Source organism: Salmo salar, chromosome 01, assembly GCF_965601325.2.
Source record: "Salmo salar chromosome 01, fSalSal1, whole genome shotgun sequence".
NCBI lineage: Eukaryota > Metazoa > Chordata > Actinopteri > Salmoniformes > Salmonidae > Salmo > Salmo salar.
The window spans coordinates 67,580,580-67,607,279 of record NC_138291.1 but is presented as its reverse complement, the minus strand read 5'-3'; the positions used below and the strand labels follow the sequence as shown (position 1 = coordinate 67,607,279).

General features: G+C 42.6%; 1 protein-coding gene across 3 annotated transcripts in view; it reads right to left on the bottom strand.

Annotated features, from left to right (window-relative positions):
- Nucleotides 1-21,000: 21,000 nt before the first annotated feature.
- LOC106607475 (protein FAM53B) overlaps nt 21,001-26,700 on the bottom strand; it is a 55,440-nt gene continuing 49,740 nt past the window's right edge. For all 3 annotated transcript variants that reach the window (XM_014204460.3, XM_045721214.2, XM_045721222.2), the window contains one exon: nt 21,001-22,490. In XM_014204460.3, coding sequence (XP_014059935.1) covers nt 22,131-22,490 — 360 coding nt within the window. In that variant the 3' untranslated portion in view covers nt 21,001-22,130. The remainder of the gene's footprint in view (nt 22,491-26,700) is intronic.

The following is a 26,700-nucleotide window of genomic DNA, read 5'->3' as shown; positions in this document are numbered from 1 at the left end:
GACCTCAAATCCAAAATGGTGGAGTATAGAACAACTTTTACATGTTTTACTTCACTGTCCAAATACATATGGGGGGGGAGTGTACGTGTTACGTTTTTTGCACAACCCCCTCTTTTTATATCAAAATTATTAAATTATTAATATGTTTCTTTCTCACAGAGGCCCAGAAGCAATCCCTTTACAGTACGGACAGTCTTTTGTCAACACACTACAATCGTAGTAAAGTGTGTGTCTGAGAGTGAAGTACTTCTCCCCCCCACCCCCCTCACTCTACCATCCAGAGGGGCAAGGCTGATCAATAGGGATCAAGCCCTTCACCCTAAAAACCCACACTTCACACACCACCAATGCCAGATCCCCTAGTAATAGTCCATCTCTCTCCCCTCGCGCTCTGTCTGCCAGTCACACATGCTCTACATTACAGGCCCTCATGCCCTTAAAGCAGAAGGTAATTCCAAACAAAACACACAGCTTGGCAGCTCCCAAGGAAAATAACAGTCCACAGCTGACAGGTGAAAAATAACCCATGTAGCATGCATAGATATCCCTCAGTCATGAACAGTGAGAGAGGCGAGTGAATAATGTTGAAAACAGAAACCACAGCTTTAACTTATACAGCTCTTTCCTCCTCGTCTCCTGACACCAAATCAATCACCTCAGAGAGGACTTTCAGAGAACATGACCCTGTTCAGATGTTACAGCTCTGTGTGGCATGTCTTATATACATTTTCATAAGTGTCAGATTGGATGTCATAAATGGTCACGAGCAATCAAACTGATTTGTTTACTGGGTCATGCTGTGTAATTTCAGTATGTCAGTTCCAATGAGTGTCAACTCAAATGTCAAACGCTGTCATAAACTGACATAAACTGGCATGTCCCTGCCAATGCCTCTGGACTGTAGCCTTTTTGCCCTGTAGCAGTGCAGTGTGTTTTTGTCTTTGTGTTTGGCAGTGGAACACATAACAGAGTGGGTAACTTCTGTCTCACGCCTTGTGCCAAAATATGCCGCTGACCGTTTCTTTCCCTCTTTTTGTATCCTCTGTTTTGCCCTCTTAAGTCTTTATTTGTTTACATTCGCACTGGAAAACACACAGGGAGATGCAGCCAGCCACTAACCCTGTACTCCCTCCCTTCTGCCCTTTTTTCTTTCCTTCCCTTTCTTTTATGAAAGCCAGGCAGGCTGGCCCAAATCAGCTTCTGGGTCTGGGGGTCCCGGGGGAGCCCCCCTCCCCCCAATAATAGACGGGTAGAGAGGAAAGCAAAGTAGAACAGAGAGGGAGGAATTGGGTAGCATTGGACGGAGCTTTCCAAACCCCTATACAGAGCCTTTTACTAAGCTTTATTGTGCTTAAAAACCACAAGACCCTCAGCATGTGACGAGGAAAAATATTGACTTTAAAGTGGCCCTTTTCACTTCACACAGTTGTTATGATAGGCTTTCAATCATCCGTGTCTTATGTTTTTTTGTTGCCATGTTTTGTTATTTAGCTTTAGTTCAAGTCTCAACCAGTTTCTACATTCCTTTTAAAGTTACTTATGTTCCGTGTGTGTGTTTGTTTGTGTGTTTGTGTTGGAGTGTACTGTATGACTGTGTGTCTCTATAGTACCCTGTGGATTCCAGTGCTGGGGAGTTGAGACAGATAGGGCAGTAAATTTCAAATGGAAGCTGATAAATCGGAGCAGCTGTGACAGTTGAACTTCCTCCCCTTAGAGTGGCTCCCCCTCCCTAACCTTGGGAAAGAGATGCCACGTGCTCCAGAGTTAGAGGTCGCACATCTTGCTGATGATGCGACCCCCCCCCCCCCCCCCCCCGACACCCTCCCACTATGTCAGACTGCTGATTAGGTGAGTATATCAAACGGCGGGTGGAAGGGTAAAGAGATAGAGAGGAGGCAATGTTCACATCTCAGGCAAGTGTGAAGTGTGTTCACTTGTTCACTCACGTACACAAACATTGACTCTCATGCACAGGCCAGCCTGTTTGATCATAGAACTACTGTATACAGTCAGTATTGTACAGAAAGTGTTCAGTACAGTAAGCTACAAAATTGAAATGCAGTTAACATTGGCATGTACAGACACTTTCTTATTATCTCTCTCTCTCACTCTCGCTTTCTGTCTCTCTCTCTCTGTCTCTCAACCACTGACACAAAATCGCACACATAGCACAAACACCGACATCAGCTGTGTCCTAGTCTGACCAGTTATCTATCTATCTATCTCTGTGATGCCACAGGACCATGTTTGTGTACAGGCTTGCGTACGTATGTGGGTTCCAAGGACAGCTCATCTCTCCAGGTACTGTAGATATGTATACGATTCTCTGCTATAAAAAAACCTCCTGGATTATTATTCAGTTACACCACTCCTACCTACTGCACTGTACTGAAGTGTGAGTGTGTGAGTGTGTGTGTGTGTGTGTGTGTGTGTGTGTGTGTGTGTGTGTGTGTGTGTGTGTGTGTGTGTGTGTGTGTGTGTGTGTGTGTGTGTGTGTGTGTGTGTGTGTGTGTGTGCAAGCCACAGACAGACAACTATAAACACAACAATGGCTCTCCTCTCTCAGTGCACTGTCAGACTGATTACTTCAGAGCAACCCTCTCTATTCCCACTGTTCAGCCGGGCTACGGTCAGAGTGAACAATAATATAATAACACCCCTACAGAAGCAGAATTGTATTGACATTCAGCCCACTAATACTTCGAAGATGCGTAAGGCACAGGAAGAGCACCAATAGTTTAGAGTTTTGCAAACATTCTTATTGTCCTTCCTTCTAGATCAAACCCACCTATGGCTATCATTGACAGAGACCTTTGCCAAATAGCATTATAACTGACAGAGACCTGTCAGCAACATCAACAGATAAGAGGGTTATACACAATTGTGGGAACCTGGAAAACAATAGCCACAATCCCTTCAGTCCCTTCACATTCCAGTCTCATTTCAGATTGAATAGTATTCCAGGTTCCCGGTTGTTTTTGTAGATAGATATATTTATTTGACCATTTTAAAAAGAATACAAACACACATGTGGGTAATGCATTTAAAATCATTGAGGATGACACAAAAAAAGTTTGAAAATGTATTTCCATTGTGGTCCTCTTAAATGGTTAAAAATGTTTACAAACATTTCAACATCGTACGCCTAGGCTACACAGTAGCCCTAGCCTACTAGGCATACTCAGGTCACACATATACTGGGGCGGCAGGGTAGCCTAGTGGTTAGAGCGTTGGGCTATTAAACGAAAGGTTGCAAGTTCAAATCCCTGAGCTGACAAGATACAAATCTGTCGTTCTGCCCCTGAACAAGGCACTGTCCTAGGCCATCATTGAAAATAAGAATTTGTTCTTAACTGATTTGCCTAGTAAAATAAATATAACACATATCAAAAAGGACAGGATGACAATGTCATAGCCATGGAGCAGGACTCCCTCAGTAGATCAGAACTGTGAAGGCTCAATGGATTGATGAGGAATTTAAAAACTGTATGGTTGAAAATGAGGGCAAAATGAGTGGCTAATAAGTCTGCCTGCATATCTGACTGGTTGACTTATTGAGAAATGATGTGACTAAACTCAACAAAAAGAAAAAACTGTATTATGAAGCCAAGTTCAATCATATAAAAAAACTGGAGTACTTAAAATGAAATGATGGACATAAAGACAAATTCAACTACAACTTTTATCAAATCAGATGGCTTATTCACCACAAAACCATTTGATGTAGCCAATTATTTTAATGATAACTTCAATGGCAAAGTGGGCCTGAATTCAAAATGACTAAATTGATTGTTTGTCTCACCCATCTACACACAATATCCCATAATGACAGTAAAAACATGTTTTTAGACATTTTAGCTAATTTATTGAAAATTAAATACAGAAATATCTCCTTTACAAAAGTATTCACACCCCTTCACACACTTTGTAGAAGTATACAGAGATGAGGTAGTCATTAAAAATCATGTTAAACACTATTAATAAAAGTGAGTCCATGCAACTTATTATGTGACTTCTTGAGCACATTTTTACTCATGAACTTATTTAGGGTTACCATAACAAAACGGGTTGAATACTTACTGACTCAAGACATTTCAGCTTTTCATTTTTGTAAACATTTCGGAAAAACGTAATGTGTGTAGTCCAGTGACAAAAAAATCTAAATGTAATCAATTTAAAATGTAGGCTGTAAAACAACAAAATGGGGAAAAAGTTAACGGGTGTGAATACTTTCTGAATGCACTGTATCTAGTATAACAGAGAGGGTTTTCTTTCATGGAAGCATCTCTAATGATAAACATGTAAAGTGTGGTGTACCACAGGGCAGCTATATTGACTCTCTACTCTTTTCTATTTTTACCAATGACCTGCCACTGGCATTAAACAAAGCCTGTGTGTTCATGTACGCTGATGACTCAACTCTATACGCGTCAGAAACCACTGCTAGTTTAATCACTACAACCATAAACAAAGAGTTGCAGTCAGTTTTAGAATGCTGGCTAGTAATAAGCTGGTCCTAAAACTAAGAGCATTGTATTTGGAATAAATCATTCCCTAAATTTTAGACCTGAGCTGAATATGGTAAGGAACGTTGTGGCTGTTGAGCAAGTTGAGGAGACTAAAATACTTGGTGTTACCTTAGATTGTAAAATGTCATGGTCAAAACATATTGATTCAATGGTTGTAAAGATGGGGAGAGGTCTGTCCGTGATAAAGAAATGCTCTGCTTTTTTGACACCACACTCCACAAAGCATGTCCTGCAGGCTCTAGTTTTATCTTATCTTGATTATGGTCCAGTCATATGGTTAAGTGCTGCAAGGAAAGACCTAGTTAAGCTGCAGCTAGCCCAGAACAGAGCGGCATGTTTTGCTCTTCATTGTAATCAGAGGGCTAATATCGCTACTATGTATGTCAATTTATCTTGGCTAAGTGTTGAGGAAAGACTGACTGCATCACTTCTTGTTTTTATAAGAAATTCCAAATTGTTTGTATAGTCAAATCAAATCAAACTTTATTTGTCACATGCGCTGAATACAACAAGTGTAGACTTTACCGTGAAATGCTTACTTACAAGCCCTTAACCAACAGTGCAGTTCAAGAAGAGTTAAGAAAATATTTACCAAGTAGACCAAAATAAAAAGTATTAATAAAAAAGTAACATAATAAGAATAACAATGATGAGGTTATATACAGGGGGCACCGGTACCGAGTCAGCGTGCAGGGGTACAGGTTAGATGAGGTAATTTGTATATGTAGGTGGGGTTTGAAGTGACTATGCATAGATAATAAGATGATAATAAGAGATTAGTATGATGATGCCTAAATCGACTACCTTCTACCTAGCCCTCCTGCACATCTAAAATTATTGGATAGGTTTTAAGCAATATGTTGAAAATTCAACCCAGCGTATCAGAAGGTAAAGTATTGCTTAAACTTATCCTAGTTCTTTGTAGATATAAATATAATTTGTTAATGAGGGATTATGTCCTAGGTGAATGGTAAACGTCTGTAGTGAATAATATTAAACCACTCAATTCATAGGATTATGGAGGACCATAGGTATTGCAAGACAGTGTCTTGACAAATCCCATCCACAGGGTATCAGTGGCACATAAGAAACAGTGTTTAAGTCGATACATCAACGGAGGACTTATACTGGAACGTAGACCAGACATTTTTTTTTTATGAAATGTTCTGAATCGATAATTTTTCAAATATCTAGTTTTAATCATACTTGTTTTAAATCATTCTTGCCGGTCGCTGCGGTTTAGTTTAAGTAAGGTCTTTGAGATGGTGGTGTATTATGTGATAGACGTATGTATGACTAACATCAGCATGTGAGTTTGCTAGTATAGAACACAACTACCTCTATACAGCATTAAACCACTGTTTTTACTTGAAAAATCACCCCCAGGGAAATCAGGTAAAACCTGTCTATACTGAACACTAAAGCAGATCTGTGACATTCTCTATTCATTGGTTGATAGCTCAGTTGGTAGAGCATGGTGTTTGCAACGCATGGTGTTGTGGGTTCCATTCCCAAGGGGGGCCAGCACAGAAAAAAACAATGTATGCATTCACTACTGTAAGTTGCTCTGGATAAGAGTGTCTGCTAAATGACTAAAATGTAAAAATGTAAATGTAAATAATAAACAGCGAGTAGCAGCAGTGTACAAAAGGGAGGAGGGGGGGTAGAAGCAGTCTTATGGCTTGGGGGTAGAGGCTGTTGAGGAGCCTCTTGGTCCTAGACTTGGCGCTCCAGTACCGCTTGCCGTGCGGTAGCAGAGAAAACAGTCTATAACTTGGGTGACTGGAGTCTCTGACAATTTTATGGGCTTTCCTCTGACACTGCCTATTATATAGGTCCTGGATGGCAGGAAGCTTGGCCCCAGTGATGTACTGGGCCGTCAACTTACACACAGCACTGACACACACACTTACCCCACCAGATATGCCACCAGGGGTCTTTTCACATTCCCCAGGCCAGAAGGTATTCAAGGAAATGTACAGTATTATACTGTACTCCCTTTCATCACATAGTGCAAGTGAACAGCAAACCTGGTTTAAAAAAACAAATAAAGCAACACCTCACGGAACAACGCCTCACCCCCATGTGACCCATTTTTTGTGTGTATGTACTGACATGTACTGTATGTGTAACTGACAAATGCACACACATACACCACACTACGTGTTAATGTTTTTAAATACATGTAAATTGTCTGACCCCAGTAAGACTTGCTGTCGCAATTGGCGACGGCTAATGGTGATCTTCATAAAATAAAAAATGTAAACATTGATCTCAGGCACCTAAACTGAGTTAGATGATGGTGATTTAGTTGACGCCAGATAATGGTGATGCAGTTGGCTTGCCAGCTCTGATGTTATTCTCGACCTCTTCGTAGCCTGTGATGCCATGTAACGGTGTCGGAGTTGGCTTGCTGGCCCTGATGTCATCCTCAGCTCAGCCTCTTTGTAGCCTGGACTTCATACTCCTCCACAACTAAAGTCCAGAGCACTAGTCATCCTCACTACGAGCTCTCTTACTTATCCATAATGCAGTCAGGTCTTATTGATCAAGAAGCAGCCAGTGCTGTGATGCATGGTTTAAATGCAACCATTAGCCAGCCAGCTAGCTAGCTAGCCAAACCAGGAAAGCCAACTCAAACAACTCAATGACTTATCAAAAACAAAAAAAGCTAATTAAATAAAACAATCAAAAACACTTGCATTTTTTTTTTAAATGTTAGCAAATTTATTACAAATAGCTCAGGTGCATCCTGTTTCCATTGATCATCTTGAGATGTTTTTACAGCTTGATTGTAGTCCACCTGTGGTAAATTCAATTGATTGGACATGATTTGGAAAGGCACACACCTGTCTATATAAGGTCCCATAGTTGACAGTGCATGTCAGAGCAAAAACCAAGCCATGAGGTCGAAGGAATTGTCCGTAGAGCTTCGACACAGGACTGTGTCAAGGCACAAATCTGGGGAAGGGTACCAAAAATGTTCTGCAGCGTTGAAGGTCCCCAATAACACATTGGCCTCCATCATTCTTCAATGGAAGAAGTTTGGAACCACCAAGACATTTGGAACCACTCTGACTTCCTAGAGCTGGCCGCCCAGCCAAACTGAGCAATCAGGGGAATTCGATGGTCACTCTGACAGAGCTCCAGAGTTCCTCTGTGGAGATGGGAGAACCTTCCAGAAGGACAACCATCTCTGCAGCACGCCACCAATCACACCTTTATGGTAGAGTGGCCAGACGGAAGCCACTCTTCAGTAAAAGGCACATGAAAGACCGCTTGGAGTTTGCCAAAAGGCAGCTAAAGGACTCTCAGACCATGAGAAACAAGATTATCTGGTCTGAAGAAGCCAAGATTAAACTCTTTGGGCTGAATGCCAATCGTCACGTCAGGAGGAAACCTGGCATAATCCCTACGGTGAAGCATGGTTTTGGTAGCCTCATGCTGTGGAGATGTTTTTCAGTGGCAGGTACTGGGAGACTAGTCAGGATCAAGGGAAAGATAAATTGATCAAAGTACAGAGAGATCCTTGATGAAAACCTGCTCCAGAGCATTCAGGACCTCAGACTGGGGCGAAGGTTCACATTCCAACAGGACAACGCAAGAGTGGCTTCAGGACAAGTCTCTGAATATCCTTGAGTGGCCCAGCCAGAGCCCGGACTTGAATCCGATCGAACATCTCTGGAGAGACCTGAAAATAGCTGTGCAGTGACGCTCCCATCCAACCTGACAGAGCTTGAAAGGATCTGCAGAGAAGAATGGGAGAAACTCCCCAAATACAGGTGTGACAAGCTTGTAGCATGATACCCAATAAGACTCGAGGCTGTAGTCGCAGCCAAAAGTGCTTCAACAAAGTACTGAGTAAAGGGTCTGAATACTTTTGTAAATGTGATATTTCGTTTTTTATTTCTAGAAACCTGTTTTTCTTTGTCATTATGGGGTATTGTGTGTATATTGATGAGGGAAAAAAGCAATTTAATCCATTTTAGAATAAGGCTGTAATGTAACAAAATGTGGAAAAAGTCAAGGGGTATGAATACTTTCCGAATGCACCGTATAGGCCCATTGTAGGCTACTTTACCTCTCTGTGATTCAGACAAAGCTCCAGTCTATAGATCTCCCACCCACAGGTGGATGTCAAAATCAAGACAAAGGTCAAAGGTTCAATGCTGTCAGTGTTGTAAGGGTAAGGTCTTTAAAGGGGATTTCTGGCAGCTGTCTACCTGCTGACTTGCAAGTTATGAAGACTGCTCTGCTCAGAGTTGTTGATCATTTCCTGTTAAAAAAAAACACATGACAAAGTGAGCAGGGTAATTTCCATGCTAACACCCATAATCATGGTCATGTCTAGATGGGATAAAGCTTTTGTCAAATTGATGTCAATATTTGACCATAACACAACCTTAACCCAATTATCCTAACCTGCTACGTTAATTATCCTAACCTGCTGCATAAGTTATCCTAACCTGCTACAAAAGTCAATTTTGAAAAATGTGTATCCCTTCTAGACAAAACCCCAAAATGACCCAGGTAGCTAAGTAACACACTAACCAGTCCTCCATTAGCCAGTTGATAAAGTTGCTAACGATGCCAGTCGTTATGTTCTGAACGCTGGGTCAAAGGTCATGGCCACATGGCAGCTGCATTGTCTCTGTGTGTTTTCACCATAGAGATAGATAGAGGTATCATCTTTGTGTCTGTGACAGCATGGGCAGCGCCATTGAGGCAATCTCCATTTTGAAGTAGTCAATTTTCTTCTTCACAGTTGGCTGATCCCTCCTGATGACCCGGTTGGACATGACTCCAACAGGCTCGCCAGTTCTCTAACTGGATCAGCCAATGAAGTTGAAAGTCCCACCCAGTTGACAACATTATAATGGTGGAAGCCCTCAATGGCACTGCCCATGCTAACATGGCTTTTTGGCCACTAGAGGCCTCTATCATTCTTTATGGTTTTCACAGGTCTGAAGTTTCCTCTGATAGCACTGACTCTAATCACTGCAGATTGATTTTATTATTTAACAAGGTCTCTTTCTCAGATGAGACCTGTATGCACATCAATACACGAAAAGCAAAACACCATCATAGCAAACTAACACATTCTTCAGTAAAAAGGTCCTTAATCAGCCTTTTGAATTGACTTCCTAGAGGCACCAATTCATCAAACTATAGAGAGATTTGGAGATCATTCCACAAAAAAGCTAAAATCAGATTTACCTAACACAGTGGAGATTGAAGGGATCGTACGATTAGAGCACAGACGGCCCCATTCAACCTCCCAACCTGCCTCCCTCTCCCTCAGATGCCTGGGTAAAACAAACACTCACAGGGAGGTCATCAGAGTCATGGGTTAAAGCAGCTCCCTCCCATAAAGTACAGTATACTACAGAACATAGGGTTCAGCTCAACTCCACTCCACCCTTCCCTCCGTCGATGAGATACAGATCTGTTTAGGTAAGCCGGGGATTTAGCTGTGTGTATACTGTGGGGTAGGTGATCATATGAATAGGGTTCATTTGGGCTGGCATGTAGTCATTGTACAAATGGAACGGTTGTATAAGTGTAATTGTGTATTCATCCTGACGGTAGACAAATAAAGGTTGAGCATAATGTTAAAGAAAATTGATTCCTAAACACACGCATTTTGCATCATTATGATGTGACCGGTGACACTTTGCTTCTTGAAAGTGCAAAATCTTTTGGAACTGTATCAACAGTGGACTAATTAAAAAAATACCAAAAGATTGTTTTTGAGTGGATTTTCCCTTTAATTCTGTCCATTTACATAAAGGGATCTACAATGCAACGCCAATGTAAGGTGGTCTATAAGAAGGTAACCATTCTGGATCCAGGACAGGAGGAACAATCAAAGCACCACAAGCAGATGTGACAGAAATTATGGATTGTGGATGTGGAGGAGAGTTGCCATGGTTCGTCTATTTCAGTTTTCCATTGTTCAGCGTTCAGTCATCACTAGCAGCCAGTCAACAGCCAGGCCAGTTCGCCTCACATAGGATAGGAGGAGAGTTTATGGGAAAAACACAGAGCATGTATTTCCTTTCTCTCAGCACGTATCCTTCCACAGAGTAACAGTGCTGTGCTTCCCTCTTTCCTCCCATACAATCTCACTAATACACTGACTGGAAACAGGGCCTGGCTGTTTGGGGGCTTAGCCTTTTGGGGGCACTAAGCAAGATTTGGTTGGGGCTCCCCCACCTTGCTCCAAAATATCTTGATTGAAGTTCATTTCCTGTAATTCTACACATTTTTCCATGGTGTGTAGAAAATTTCTTTCAGTTTTAAAGCTAATTTCCTCCCATTCTAAAAGTGTAGACATGAATTATGCCATATTAAACCAAATCAAATCAAATTGAATTTGTCACATACACATTGTTCGCAGATGTTAATGTGAGTGTAGTGAAATGCTTGTGTTTCTAGTTCCGACAGTGCAGTAATATCAAACAAGTCATCTAACAAATTCACAATGACTACCTTATACACACAATGTAAGGGGGTGGAATAAGAATATGTACATATAAATATATGGATGCGTGTTGGCCGTGCGGCATAGGCAAGATGCAATAGATGTATATACATATGAGGAGTAATGTAGGATATATAAACATTATTAAAGTGGCATTATTTAAAGTGACTAGTGATACCATTATTAAATCCATTTATTAAAGTGGCAAGAGATTTGAGTCAGTATGTTGGCAGCAGCCACTCAATGTTAGTGATGGCTGTTTAACAGTCTGATGGCCTTGAGATAGAAGCTGTTTATCAGTCTATCGGTCCCAGCTTTGATGCACCTGTACTGACCTCGCCTTCTGGATGATAGCGGGGTGAACAGGCAGTGGTCCGGGTGGTTGTTGTCCTTGATGATATTTTTGGCCTTCCTGTGACATCGGGTACTGTAGGTGTCCTGGAGGGCAGGTAGTTTGCCCCCGGTGATGCATTGTGCAGACCGCACTACTCTCTGGAGAGCCTTGCGGTTGAGGGCGGTGCAGTTGCCGTACCAGGCGGTGATACAGCCCGACAGGATGCTCTCGATTGTGCATCTGTAGAAGTTTGAGGGTTTTAGGTGACAAGCCAAATTTCTTCAGCTTCCTGAGGTTGAAGAGGTGCTGCTGCGCCTTCTTCACCACGCTGTCTGTGTGGGTGGACCATTTCAGTTTGTCCGTGATGTGTACACCGAGGAACTTAAAACATTCCACCTTCTCCACTACTGTCTGTGGATAGGGGGGTGCTCCCTCTGCTGTTTCCTGATGTCCACGATCATCTCCTTTGTTTTGTTGACATTGAGTGAGAAGTTATTTTCCCCTCTAATTTGATATCTCAGTGTGAGTGACTAAGAAAATCAATGGTTTAGAGAACTGGCTAGACTAACTACTAATCTAAACATTGTTAACTGACATGGCTATTTGAGTGACTGTCAGTGACTGACATAGCAAGAGAAAAAGTCCTGAATGATGCACAACCACATTTCAAAATTACACCTGATGTATTCTACTATTCTAACTCTCAAAAGTAAGTTGAGACTAGGGCTGTTGTAGTGACCGTATTACCACCACTCTAGTGGTCACGAGTCATGAAGGCAGTCAAATTCCACATGACGGTGATGGCAATTAGGCTTCTCCAAGCTCTGAGCTCTGATGCTGCTGCTTGTCATTAGTAGCCTACCAAATGTGCTAACTGCCTGGTACTCAGCACTCTGTTGTCCCTCTAATCACTCTGACATCAATGCAAATGTAATCAAAAATCGAATCAAACACTTCATGAGAGTCCATGAGCTCATGTTGACCAACATTTCTATAGGCTATGCAATTGCACGAGAAAACAGAGAGATGGCCTCTACTAAAAAGCAGAGGATCCCATCTGCTTTCTATAGGCTAGGTCTACTATATTTATTTCTCGACATTCCGAATTTTAGGCACATTGCTTATATTTACAACAGGAGTATAGCCTACCTGGCTGGCATGAAAATGAACCATGGGAAAAGCATCCTCCATTTGCTATTTAAGTGCATTGATGACATGTATTTTTTCCCGCTGCCCCCGTTTCAATACAGGTGCATGATAACGGTCCATTCTAAATCAAAATACATTTCACACATATATCATTTAGTATATGTAAAGACAAGATTCAATCAAGAATGGTCTGATCGGTGACAATATCAGCCTATCACTTGTGAATGATATATTATCACTTGTGAATGATGCCCAGGATAAGAAACAATGCCTTTTTGTTGTTGTGACTTTTTCTAATCATAGTCCTACATCTCATGTAGCCTAGCCCATAGGCCTAAATGTTTTGATAAAGTTTGTATCACATCTAAAGTGGCACTTCTTAAAAATAATGTCATTAATCCGCTTTACACAGGGTGTAGAGCCTAACTGGCATACATTTACATTTACATTTAAGTCATTTAGCAGACGCTCTTATCCAGAGCGACTTACAAATTGGTGCATTCACCTTATAATATCCAGTGGAACAACCACTTTACAATAGTGCATCTAAATCTTTTAAGGGGGGGTTAGAAGGATTACTTTATCCTATCCTAGGTATTCCTTAAAGAGGTGGGGTTTCAGGTGTCTCCGGAAGGTGGTGATTGACTCCGCTGTCCTGGCGTCATGAGGGAGCTTGTTCCACCATTGGGGTGCCAGAGCAGCGAACAGTTTTGACTGGGCTGAGCGGGAACTGTGCTTCCTCAGAGGTAGGGAGGCGAGCAGGCCAGAGGTGGATGAACGCAGTGCCCTTGTTTGGGTGTAGGGCCTGATCAGAGCCTGAAGGTACGGAGGTGCCGTTCCCCTCACAGCTCCATAGGCAAGCACCATGGTCTTGTAGCGGATGCGAGCTTCGACTGGAAGCCAGTGGAGAGAGCGGAGGAGCGGGGTGACGTGAGAGAACTTGGGAAGGTTGAACACCAGACGGGCTGCGGCGTTCTGGATGAGTTGTAGGGGTTTAATGGCACAAGCAGGGAGCCCAGCCAACAACGAGTTGCAGTAATCCAGACGGGAGATGACAAGTGTCTGGATTAGGACCTGCGCCGCTTCCTGTGTGAGGCAGGGTCGTACTCTGCGAATGTTGTAGAGCATGAACCTACAGGATCGGGTCACCGCCTTGATGTTAGTGGAGAACGACAGGGTGTTGTCCAGGATCACGCCAAGGTTCTTAGCACTCTGGGAGGAGGACACAAGGGAGTTGTCAACCGTGATGGCAAGATCATGGAACAGGCAGTCCTTCCCCAGGAGGAAGAGCAGCTCCGTCTTGCCGAGGTTCAGCTTTAGGTGGTGATCCGTCATCCACACTGATATGTCTGCCAGACATGCAGAGATGCGATTCGCCACCTGGTTGTCAGAAGGGGGAAAGGAGAAGATTAATTGTGTGTCATCTGCATAGCAATGATATGAGAGACCATGTGAGGATATGACAGAGCCAAGTGACTTGGTGTATAGCGAGAATAGGAGAGGGCCTAGAACAGAGCCCTGGGGGACACCAGTGGTGAGAGCACGTGGTGCGGAGACAGATTCTCGCCACGCCACCTGGTAGGAGCGACCTGTCAGGTAGGACGCAATCCAAGCGTGGGCCGCGCCGGAGATGCCCAGGTCAGAGAGGGTGGAGAGGAGGATCTGATGGTTCACAGTATCAAAGGCAGCAGATAGGTCTAGGAGGATGAGAGCAGAGGAGAGAGAGTTAGCTTTAGCAGTGCGGAGAGCCTCCGTGACACAGAGAAGAGCAGTCTCAGTTGAATGCCCAGTCTTGAAACCTGACTGATTAGGATCAAGAAGGTCATTCTGAGAGAGATAGCAAGAGAGCTGGCCAAGGACGGCACGTTCAAGAGTTTTGGAGAGAAAGGAAAGAAGGGATACTGGTCTGTAGTTGTTGACATCGGAGGGATCGAGTGTAGGTTTTTTCAGAAGGGGTGCAACTCTCGCTCTCTTGAAGACGGAAGGGACGTAGCCAGCGGTCAAGGATGAGTTGATGAGCGAGGTGAGGTAGGGGAGAAGGTCTCCGGAAATGGTCTGGAGAAGAGAGGAGGGGATAGGGTCAAGTGGGCAGGTTGTTGGGCGGCCGGCCTTCATAGGACGCGAGATTTCATCTGGAGAGAGAGGGGAGAAAGGGGTCAAAGCACAGGGTAGGGCAGTGTGAGCAGGACCAGCGGTGTCGTTTGACTTAGCAAACGAGGATCGGATGTCGTCAACCTTCTTTTCAAAATGGTTGACGAAGTCATCCGCAGAGAGGGAGGAGGGGGGGGGGAGGGGGAGGAGGATTCAGGAGGGAGGAGAAGGTAGCAAAGAGCTTCCTAGGGTTAGAGGCAGATGCTTGGAGTTTAGAGTGGTAGAAAGTGGCTTTAGCAGCAGAGACAGAAGAGGAAAATGTAGAGAGGAGGGAGTGAAAGGATGCCAGGTCCGCAGGGAGGCGAGTTTTCCTCCATTTCCGCTCGGCTGCCCGGAGCCCTGTTCTGCATACATAACCCACGCGTGAGTTTCAAGTTTGGGGAAGAATCAAGTGCTTGTCAAATTTGTGAATGAGTGACTGATGTAGTGTGCATAGACTTTCAAGCAACATGCAGCCGAACAATGTATTAGAAAATAAATTAATATAGCCCAACGTTTGTAGAACAACTAAAGTTAAATTAATAACTCTAAATTAAGCATATAGGAGTAGCTATTTCTTTGTTAAAAGCTCAACACTGAAAAGCTGCATGTGCGCACTCCAACAAATTGTTTGGAGTAAATATCCTTTCGATTTTATTCAGCTTTCCTCAATTGTATTCTTCATACTATAAAATAATGCCACGGAATTCTAAGCAAATCTTGTCTGCTAAATGAACTAGTGTAGCCCAAAGCCATTTGGCATAGCCAGATCAGGACCTAACATTAGGACAACTCAGAGTATGCTATTCTGTTATTCTGAAATAAACTAAATTTTCTTCATATCATGCTTCTTTAGACTTGTCTAAAATAAATAATGGATTTATTGTGGTGTAGGCTATATTACATGGATTTATTAGACTTTTAAATGTACAGTAGATGTTCCAAAAGTCTGCATCAGTATCTTGTAGGCTATGTGTGGAAGCCAGGAAATGCTAAATGTGTTTATGTTAATTGACAGTCAATTACCGTGAGACCGACAGTTATTTGCTTGACAAATTTCCTGCCCACAACATCTCTAGTTGAGACCAATTGAGACTAAGAATTGAGTAAATTCTGAAAGCAGGTGGTTGTTGATTAGACAAATCAAATCAAATTTGAATTGTCACATGCGCCGAATACAACAGTGAAATGCGTACTTACAAGCCCTTAACCAACAATGCTTTAAGAAGTTAAGAAAAAAAAGTGTTTTAAGTAAAAAATTGAAAATAAAAGTTTAAAAAAAATTAAACAGCAGCATTAAAATAACAAGTAAGGCTATATACAGGGGGTATCGGTACAGAGGCAATGTGCAGGGGCACCGGTTAGTTTAGGTAATTGAGGTAATATGTACATGTAGCTAGAGTTAAGTGACTATGCATAGATTATAAACAGAGAGTAGCAGCAGCGTAAAAGAGGGGTCTGGGTAGCCATTTGATTAGCTGTTCAGGAGTCTTATGGATTGGGGGTAGAAACTGTTAAGAAACCTTTTGGACCTCGACTTGGCGCTCTGGTACCGCTTGCGTGCAGTAGCAGATAGAAGAGTCTATGACTAGGGTGGCTGGAGTCATTGACAATTTTTAGGGCCTTCCTCTGACCGCCTGATATAGAGGTCCTGGATGACAGGAGGCTTGGCCCCAGTGATGTACTGGGCCGTACGCATTTCCCTCTGTAGTGCCTTGTGGTCGGAGGCAGAGCAGTTGCCATACCAGTACAGTTATGGTATGGGCAGACATAAGCTACGGACAACAAACACAACACATTTTATCAATTGCAATTTCAATGCACAGAGATACCGTGACGAGATCCTGAGGCCCATTGTCATGCCTTTCATCCGCCGCCATCACCTCATGTTTCAGCATGATAATGTACAGCTCCATGTCGCAAGGATCTGTACACGATTCCTGGAAGCTGAAAATGTCCCAGTTCTTCCATTGCCTGCATACTCACCAGACATGTCACCCATTGAGCAAGTTTGGAATGCTCTGGATCAACGTGTACGACATCGTGTTCCAATTCCCGCCAATATCCAGCAACTTCACACAGCCATTGAAGAGGAGTGGGACAACATTCCACAGGTCACAATCCACTGGCTGATCAACTCTATGTGGTGGAGATGTGTCACGCTGCATGAGGCAAATGGTGGTCACTCCACATAGTGACTGGTTTTCTGGTCCACGCCCCTACATTTTTTTAAGGTATCTGTACCCAACAGATGCATATCTGTATTCCCAGTCATGTGAAATCCATAGATTAAGGCGTAATTAATTTATTTCAATTGACTGATTTCCTTTTATGAACTGTAACTCCGTAAAATCTTAGAAATTGTTGCATGTTGCGTTTATATTTTTGTTCGGTGTACAATAATTACAATGTTTATATGACCCACTGAGAGCTAGCTGCCATGTTTGAATGCCACGTTTTATATCATGGTTAAGCAAAGACAATGACAGGCAAGTATATGAATTGGTTGCATGTGGGGTTGATACAATACAAATGGTCCGTATAACTGTATAAGGCACTACCACATAAATCCATAGATTCCGGCCTTATGAGGGAGATAAAATAGATTAAGATGAATAGATAGAGAGAAAGGCTTAGCAGACACAATGGTGACAAACTGTAGGGCCGTGGTGCCAGGTCCCATTGACCTTTGAGTGGAGAGGTATAGTTAATCAGTGACATGACACTGGCCACCTGTCAGACACAGATAGGTGTCTATGCAAACTACCTGCCCTCCAGGACACCTACACCACCCGATGTCACAGGAAGGCCAAAAAGATAATCAAAGACAACAACACCCGAGCCACTGCCTGTTCACCCCGCTATCGTCCAGAAGGCGAGGTCAGTACAGGTGCATCAAAGCTGGGACTGAGAGACTGAAAAGCAGCTTCTATCTCAAGGCCATCAGACTGTTAAACAGCTATCACTGACAGAGTGGCTGCTGCCAACATACAGACTCAAATCACTGGCCACTGTAATAAATGGATTTAATAATGGTATCACTAGTCACTTTAAATAATGCCACTTTAATAATGTTTACATATCCTGCATTACTGCTCATATGTATATACATCTATTGCATCTTGCCTATGCCGCACGGCCAACGCACATCCATATATTTATATGTACATATTCTTTTTCCACCCCCTTACATTGTGTGTATAAGGTAGTTGTTGTGAATTTGTTAGATGACTTGTTAGATATTACTGCACTGTCGGAACTAGAAGCACAAGCATTTCGCTATACTCGCATCTGCTAACAATGTGTATGTGACCAATAAAATTTGATTTGATTTGATGCTCGCCCAGCACATAGTGGAGACTAATAATGACCCACTGAGTGAGAAAGGTACAGGACATGACATTCAGTGAATTTAAAGCCCTGGTCATGATGCAGTATGAGGTAGTATCAGAAAGTATTCATACCCCTTGACTTATTCTACATTGGGTTGTCTTACAGCCTGGATTCATAATGGATTTTTCTCACCCATCTATACACAAAACCCCATAACGACAAAGTGAAATATTTAAAAATTATTGCATTTTTTTTTTAAATGAAATACAGAAATATCTCATTTACATAAGTATTCACACCCCTATGTCAAAACATGTTACAATCATCTTTGGCAGCAATTATAGCTGTGAGTCTTTCTGGGTAAGTCTCTAAGAGCTTTGCACACCTGGATTGTACAATATTTGCACATTATTATTTTTGAAATTCTTCAAGCTCTGTCAAGTTGGTTGTTGGACATTGCTAGACAGCCATTTTCAAGTCTTGCCATACATTTTCAAGCCAACTTAAGTTAAAACTGTAATTAGGCCACTCAGGAACATTCAATGTTGTCTTGGTAAGCAACTCCAGTGTATATTTGGTGTTGTGTTTTAGGTTATTGTCCTGCTGAAAAGTGAATTTGTCTTCCAGTGTCTGGTGGAAAGCAGAATGAACCAGGTTTTCATCTAGGATATTGCTTGTGTTTAGCAATATTCCATTTATTTGTATCCTAAAAAACTCCCTAGTCCTTGCTGATGACAAACAGACCAATAACATGATGCAGCCACCACCATGCTGGAAAATCAGTTTTCTCTTATCACAGCCGTCAAACTATGAAACTGTTTTAAAGTCAACTTTGGCCTCATGGTGAAATTCCTGAGTGATTTCCTTCCTCTCCGGCAAATGAGTAAGGAAGGATGCCTGTAACTTTGTAGTGAGTTGGTGTATTGATACACCATCCAACTTCACCATGCTCAAAGGGATATTCAATGTCTGCTTAAAAAAAAAAATCTGTGCCCTTCTTTGCGAGGCATTGGAAAACCTCTGTTGTCTTTGTGGTTGAATCTGTATTTGAAATTCACTGCTCGACTGAGGGACCTTACAGATAATTGTATGTGTGGGGTACAGTATGTGTGGGATATGAGGTAGTCATTCAAAAATCAAGTTAAATACTATTATTGCACACAGAGTGAGTCCATGCAACTTAGTATGTGACTTGTTAAGCACATTTGTACTCCTGAACTTATTTAGGCTTTCCATAACAAAAGGGGTTGAATACTTATTGACTCAAGACATTTCAGCTTTTCATGTTTAATTCATTTGTAAAAATGTCAAAAGACATACTTCCATTTTGACATTATGGAGTATTGTGCATAGGCCAGTGACACAAAATATACATGTAATACATTTTAAATGAATGCTGTAAAACAAAACAAAATGAATAAAGTTAAGGGGTGTGAATACGTTTTGAACATGGAAGACCAGATTTATTTTCTTTATTCTTTATTACAGTGGTTGGGCTAAGCTCTTTGAATCTGTCTTGAAATGACCCTTTACAAAACAATGAATGCATCGTATGCTACTCCTCAGTAGTTCTGAGGGCGAAAGCCTTTTCTGCTGACTAAGTAAAATATCTGCTTACCCTGAAAATATCACCAGTGTTTTCACACAAGTAATCGAGGCTATATAGCCCAGGATCTGTGACTTTGAGTAACACTGCTATTTCCCTCTTTCTCAGTAATGTCCACATTTAACAGCCTCTACTACACAATGCCCCCTATTTATAGGCCTGGGCCAGTAGTGTGAGTGGGTGTTTGTGTTACCTCAGACTCTAAATATCTATTCCTCTCAGCCTGCTACTTCCTGTCTGACAGGAAGTGTGTATGTGTGTGTGGAGGGAGGTCAGTGACCTTTGGGTCTGAGCGAGCGACTGACTTGTTGTCCGTGGCAACGTGATGCTGTGTTACCAAGCTCATTGTGCTGAAGAGAGAAATGGGCTGTGAGCTGGAGGTTTGTTGCTTTCAACAGCCAAGACAGCCTGCCTTTCCTTCATTTAATATTTCACCCCCCATCAATCCTCCCAGCATCCCCTCCTCAAACCTCCGGGCTTCCATCCATCCTTTGATTGAATCGGTAATCCCCTCTGGCACTGTGTGGGCAGCTGTGACAACAGCTCTGAGGAGAGATGGAATCATTGGGAGTACATCCCATCCCTTCACGGATGTGAGAAAGTCCAAATATTTTCAGACCAGTTTACAAGTTCTCTCTGTTTACTGACAGAGTGGACAGTCAGCATTCATTCAAGGGCCTTTGGCTGTGTGTGTGTGTGTGTGTGTGATGTGGTAAGGTAACACCCCGCTGGGGTTAGAGTTTGGATAGGGCATTCAGCTGGTTGCAACATCCTGGTTGTGAGAGACGTTGCAAACAGGTCCGCACACTTCTCCCTATGAGTCCACTGTGGGAAACCTACACTCCTCTAAGACTTTACTTGAACAACGAAGCACCCCGGGGGCAGAAGAAAATACAGTGTAGACATAACTCTAGAACCTAATTTTAAGTCTTCTTTTCTTCACTGTGGCAGCAGGTTCTTTTAACTCCCCCAGACATGGACAGACATTAGATACACATGACAGGATATCCCCAGGCAAAACAGCCCCACCTTGGCGACGTGTCTGTCTGCCTTCCAACTGAACTGAGGAGAGAAGAAGCATTCCGGTGGCTGTGACATCACTTCCTCTTGCCTCAGAGGTCAGTGGCGTTGCGGGGGTATTCTGTGTCTAGACTTCCTGCCATTTTGTTTGGTGCCGGTGGGTTGTGTAACAGCATCATAGAGCACACAGATGTTTACCTGACTGTATCTATCACAGGGTATAAACGGCTTACGTGGCATGATATGCCAAAGTCAATGGCAGTTCAATGACTTCATAAACAATTAGAGGACATCAGATCAGAAGCACATCTATGTAAACACACACTATGTCATGTTTATGACATGAAGGCTTAATGTCAAGCTGTACCATCATGTATAATGGCACCCTGATAATAATGAAACACAACATGACCACGGCAGTTTGCGTTTTTATTTCATGTCTGTACTATTAAAGTAAGGTCTCTTATTCCTGATCCTTCACAAACAGATCATAAAGACATACATTTAGAAAAATATACATTGATATTAGAACTGAAGACTTAAAATTCTGTGTTTATTCAAATATACATTTTGCATATTAGAATCTATAAAAAGTCAAAAAGGTTTGTTTCGAGCAGGGGTTTCTGAGGTTGAAAAGGACATGTATCTGACCGAACAAATCGCCAGGTATTTCCAAACTCCTTAAAGCTTATTTACATTCAGCGATGATGTGTGAATACTTTATGAATTCCAAATTGACCCCTATCCCCTAGGCACTCCTGAAGACCTGAAACACTTGGATAGATGTAAGCATATATAGTGAAAACTCCACACAGCCAATCAGAAGGAAAGTAATACCGGTACTTTCACTTTTTCAGATCTACAGGAGTGCTTATGGTATAGGGGTTAACTTGGAATTCAGCGGGGGATATTCTTCCTGTAAAAATAGTTGAAGAAAAGGGTCAAGGGGGGGTATATATGAAAATAACATATTGTTTCTCTCCTGCTCTAATTCATCCCTCTCTCTCTCAGGCCATCATGTCCCCCTAGTCTGGTAGAGAAAAGCAGAAGTTGTAACGTACGTCTGCTGCAAATGCTACAGTACTAAAACCTTACCGTTAGTTCTGTCCAGTTGTATATGGAAGTACTCAATTTTAGAGGAGAGAGGAGTTTTTGGAGGTGTTAAAGACTATCCCTCGATCCCCACTCCAGAGTTAGGCCGCACGTCACCAAGCGAAAGCAACTGCCTTTAAATTCAGAAAGACAACGAGACAGTTCAAAACAACTGTTTGTCCCGCAGGACCTCAAAGTTCAACCAAAGTCAACATGCAACACTTTCTATCAACCGTTTCACGTGCTTTGTCCTTCATTGACATCACATACAGTACAACATCCCTTGCCTCCCACAGTATTCGCAAACATCCTTGTAATGTTCCAATCAGCTCAATATCCCCCTATCATACGTAAGGCATCCTTCGCGTGGTCATGAAGTTCTAAATTCTCAGTCTTTCTGCAAAATTCACAAAAGGTTACGACAATCCTTTATCCAAAGGCTTCATGTTCCGTTTAGTTCCTCTCGATCTGGTCGATGTCCAGCTCTCCCCCCAGCTGGTAGAGGTCCTTCTCTGTACCACACTCACCCTTCCAGAGGGTGTGTCCCTCCCCCATTCTCTCCCCCACTCCCCTGCATGGGGACCAGGGCCTAGAGTCCAGGCTACACGCAGAGTCACTGTCCAGCTCCTCATAGGAAGAGTCATCCTCCTCCTCATCCACTTCCTGTTGAGTCTGAGCACCTAGGTCAGGCGCACAGGTGAAGTAAGATTCCGATTGGCTCAAGCTCCTGGAGGAGGGTGGGGGCATGTTTGATTGACAGCTGTCCGGTCCAGAGAACCCAGGGCAGCTCAAGCTGTGGAAAGTCTGGAGTTTCTGTTTGAGAGAAGAAATAAGAGAAAGGGAGATTTTGATTGATATAACACAAAAGACATTTACAGTATCGTTGTCTTACTGTTCAATCTTGATTCAGGTCACACAACCTATGTACCAACCTAACTTAATTAACCCGTCAGTAACACTCTGTGAGAGTTGTTCAGAGAAACCTGAGAGCTAAGTCTTTATGGCATGTGGGTGTGTGACTTGTGCTTCACTGGTGGAGCTGAATTCGCCCTCCCACTAGGGAGTTAGTTTTGTTAATGTCCTGGTTAGTCTGTTCACAGTCAGAGGAAACAGCGGAAAGACAACATGGTGAGATCAGTTGCAAACCATAAAGGTATCCTCTTCCTCCCAACCCCATGTCTCCCCCTGTCCTGCTGCACTGAGGGGATGAAGCACCAAAACACACACCAGGCAAAACGGCAAGCTTTCCTGAAGACTTATAATATTCTATATATGATTCCTCCTCCTTGTTTAGCTTGACCTAGCTTCTTGAACTGCACTGGCCAACTCACACACCCATCATCAAGTTGACACTTATGAATAATTGTGTGTTGGACAAAAGGGAAAATGTATAGTGTGTGTGTGTGTGTGTGTGTGTTCGTGCATGCTCTAATGAGCAAACACCCAGCAAATGGACGTCACAAGGCCTCAGGAGAGGAGAGATTACTCTGGAGCAGCTCTGGGTTTACTTAGGTGTGATCTCTCCTTTCAGAGACCAGAGACGTGTGTGCACGACAAACACACGGTGCCCATGCAAGGTGTGTAATTCAGGCTATTTAGGTGACAACTACATGTATGCTTAAGAGAGTGCGTGTGTGTGTTTACTAACGAGAGAGAGAAAGCATGAGAGAGAGAAAGCGCGAGAGAGGGCTAGTTAGACTGGCAGTGTCTGAATACCCATATTTGCATTCTAAACAGTAGGCTTTTTGGTTATGCAAAAATATAACGTTTTATAGTATAATGTGCAATTTCAAAAAATGTGTATGCTTTAAATGCCAGGATGTCATACTCATTTCGACTTTTCATCTATTAGAATTCACTGCACACTATTGAGGAAGAGAATCGTATTTTCACAGCCATGTGTGTTTGACAACAGCTGATAATCAGAATAGGGACACGCTCTACAAAAATGAACGAATGGCGAGGAACAAGCCATTCATTCCCTCAACCTTACAATAGAGCCAGAGCAGAGGCATTCCAGCAGTGAAAGGGTGAAGCGTCCCTCTCTCCCAGTAGCAGATGTTGAAGGCATGGAGGTGAATAGAGATGAGTGTGTTTCTATAGCCCACGGCACACATGATGGACAACTCTAATGTTCCTCAAATCCCTCATTCACTTCTTCCTGTTACAATGGAATGGTAGAGACTTTAACCAAATGCTTTTACAAAACGTACATGTTTTGGTTTGGGGCTCCCAAATACACTACGTTATGAGAGAAATCAAATAAAAATATAAAGTGCTGGGTTTATATAACTTTAATGTTTACTATCTTTGGCAATGTCAGCTTTACATTCTGTGGCTAAAACATGCACAAAGCTAACATTTAGACACATTCTGGTACACCAATAATATATCAGGTGACCACTGAAGGCCAATGCTTTCAGTGGTCACCTGATATATTTTGAGGGCCTCTCCCTCTTTCTTCAACCCTTGTAGTACCCCCTTCTAATTATAACACACAGAGGAGATGGGGAATGAGGGAGAGGCAGAAAGGGGGAGGGGGGGGGGGGGGGTGGTATTCTCTACAATATGCTTCCTATTAAATCATATTGGGCTAAGACCAAGATTTGGGGAAAGGGGTTTTAATAATCTGCAGTAGAGCACCCACCTTTTTCCACATGTTGTTGTGTTACAGCCTGAATTGAAAATGTATTAAATTGATATTTTGTGTCACTGGCCTACACACACACACAATACCCCATAATGTCAAAGTGGAATTATGTTTTTAGAAACTTACAAATTAATGAAAAATGAAAAGCAACCCCTTGTTATGGCAAGCCTAAATAAATTCAGGAGCACAATTTCTCTTAACAAGTCACATAATACATTGCATGGACTCTGTGTGCAATAATAGTGTTTAAAATGATTTTTGAATGACACCCTCATTTCTGCAACCCACACATACAGATAATTGTAAGGTCCCTTTCCAATGCCTCGCAAAGGTCACCTATTGGTAGATGGGTAAAAATACAAATAGCAGGCATTGAATATCCCTTAGAGCATGGTGAAGGTATTAATTACACTTTGGATGGTGTATCAATACACCCAGTCACTACAAAGATACAGCCGTCCTTTCTAACTCAATTATCGGAGAGGAAGGAAACCGCTCAGGGATTTCACCATGATGCCAAAGGTGACTTTAAAACAGTTACAGAGTTTGATGGCTGTGATAGGAAAACACTGAGGATGGATCAACAACATTGTAGTTCCTCCACAATACTAACCTAAATGCCAGAGTGAAAAGGAGGACTGTACAGAATAAGGCACTAATGTAAAAGTGCAACAAACGTGGCAAAGAAATTACATTTATGTCCTGAATACAAAGCATTATGTTTTGGGCAAATCCAACACAACACTTCACTGAGTATCGCTCTTCATATTTTCAAGCATGGTGGTGGCTGCATCATGTTATGGGTATGCTTATCATCGGCAAGGACTAGGGAGTTTTTAATGATACAAGAACCTGGAATATAGCTACGCACAGGCAAAATCCTAGAGGAAAACCTGGTTCAGTATGCTTTCCTACAGACACTGGGAATCAAATTCACCTTTCAGCAGGACAATAACTTAAAATACAAGGCCAAATAATACACTGTTACCAAGATGACATTAAATGTTCCTGCGTGGCCTAGTTACTGTTTTGACTTAAATCAGCTTGAAAATCTATGGCAAGACTTGAAAATGGCTGTATACCAATGATCAACTACCAACTTGACAGAGCTGGGAAGAATTTCTAAAAGAATAATGTGCGAATATTGTGTGCAACGCTCTTAGAGACTTACCAAGAAAGACTCACAGCTGTAATCGCTGCCAAAGGTGATTCTAACATGTATTGAGTCAGGGGTGTGAAAACGTATGGAAGAGAGATATTTCTGATATAAACATTTCTAAAAACATGTTTTCACTTTGTCATTATGGGTGTAGATGGGTGAGACTAAATATCTATTTTGAATTCAGGCTAAAACAAAATGTTGAATACGTCAAGAGGATATGAATACTTTCTGAAGACAATGTACACACACACACACACACACACACACACACACACACACACACACACACACACACACACACACACACACACACACACACACACACACACACACACACACCTCACTCAGCTAAAGCTCTTGATCAGAGCGTATTTCCTATACCCATATAAAAAAAAGGAGTGTGTTATGGGAGAGAGAGGGACCTCCTTGAACAAACACTGACACAGGAGGGGAAAGAATGGAGCTTTACCCATTACTGGCAGGTAGACAGAGACTAGTACAAGTCTAACATATGTACCTGCATGTGTTTGTGTCACAGTTTGCTGCCATAGCAGGGCCCCACGCCACGCCACTACACCAACCCAACCACTTAGGTATTCCCACAGGGGCTGCAGCTCAGCTATGCTCACCATGCCTGTCATCCCAGGAATGGAGAGGTGGATAGGAGGGGAGAAGTGCCCCCGTCACTTCACGAGCCTGAACCCAGGCCAATGACAAGATATTAATCCATGAGACTCCGCCCTCCACCAGCAGGGGAGATTTAGGGAGAAATAAATAACCCCTCTCTCTACACTGCAATTTCTCTTGCCCCCACAGACGTATGCACACTCGTACAAACTGCAAATGCCTCCAACAATTTGTAGAGTCACAAGCTTGAAGTAATCATTGTGTGCTAGGAATATGGGACGAAATACTGACTACTTTAATACACATATGTGAATTTGTCCTGTAACGAGGGTCGTATAAAGGGGACCAATGCGCAGCGTGTAGAGTGCTCCTACTTTACTTTAATGAAAACACTTAAACAAAAAAACAACAAAACGACAGCCAACAGTTCCGTCAGGTATACTAACAAAACGGAAAACAATATATACAGTAGCGAGGCTATAACAGTAGCGAGGCTATATACATGCACCCGTTAAAGTGTCTATGCATATATGATAAACAGAGAGTAGCAGCAGCAGCGTAAAAGGGGGGGGGGGGGGGGGGGC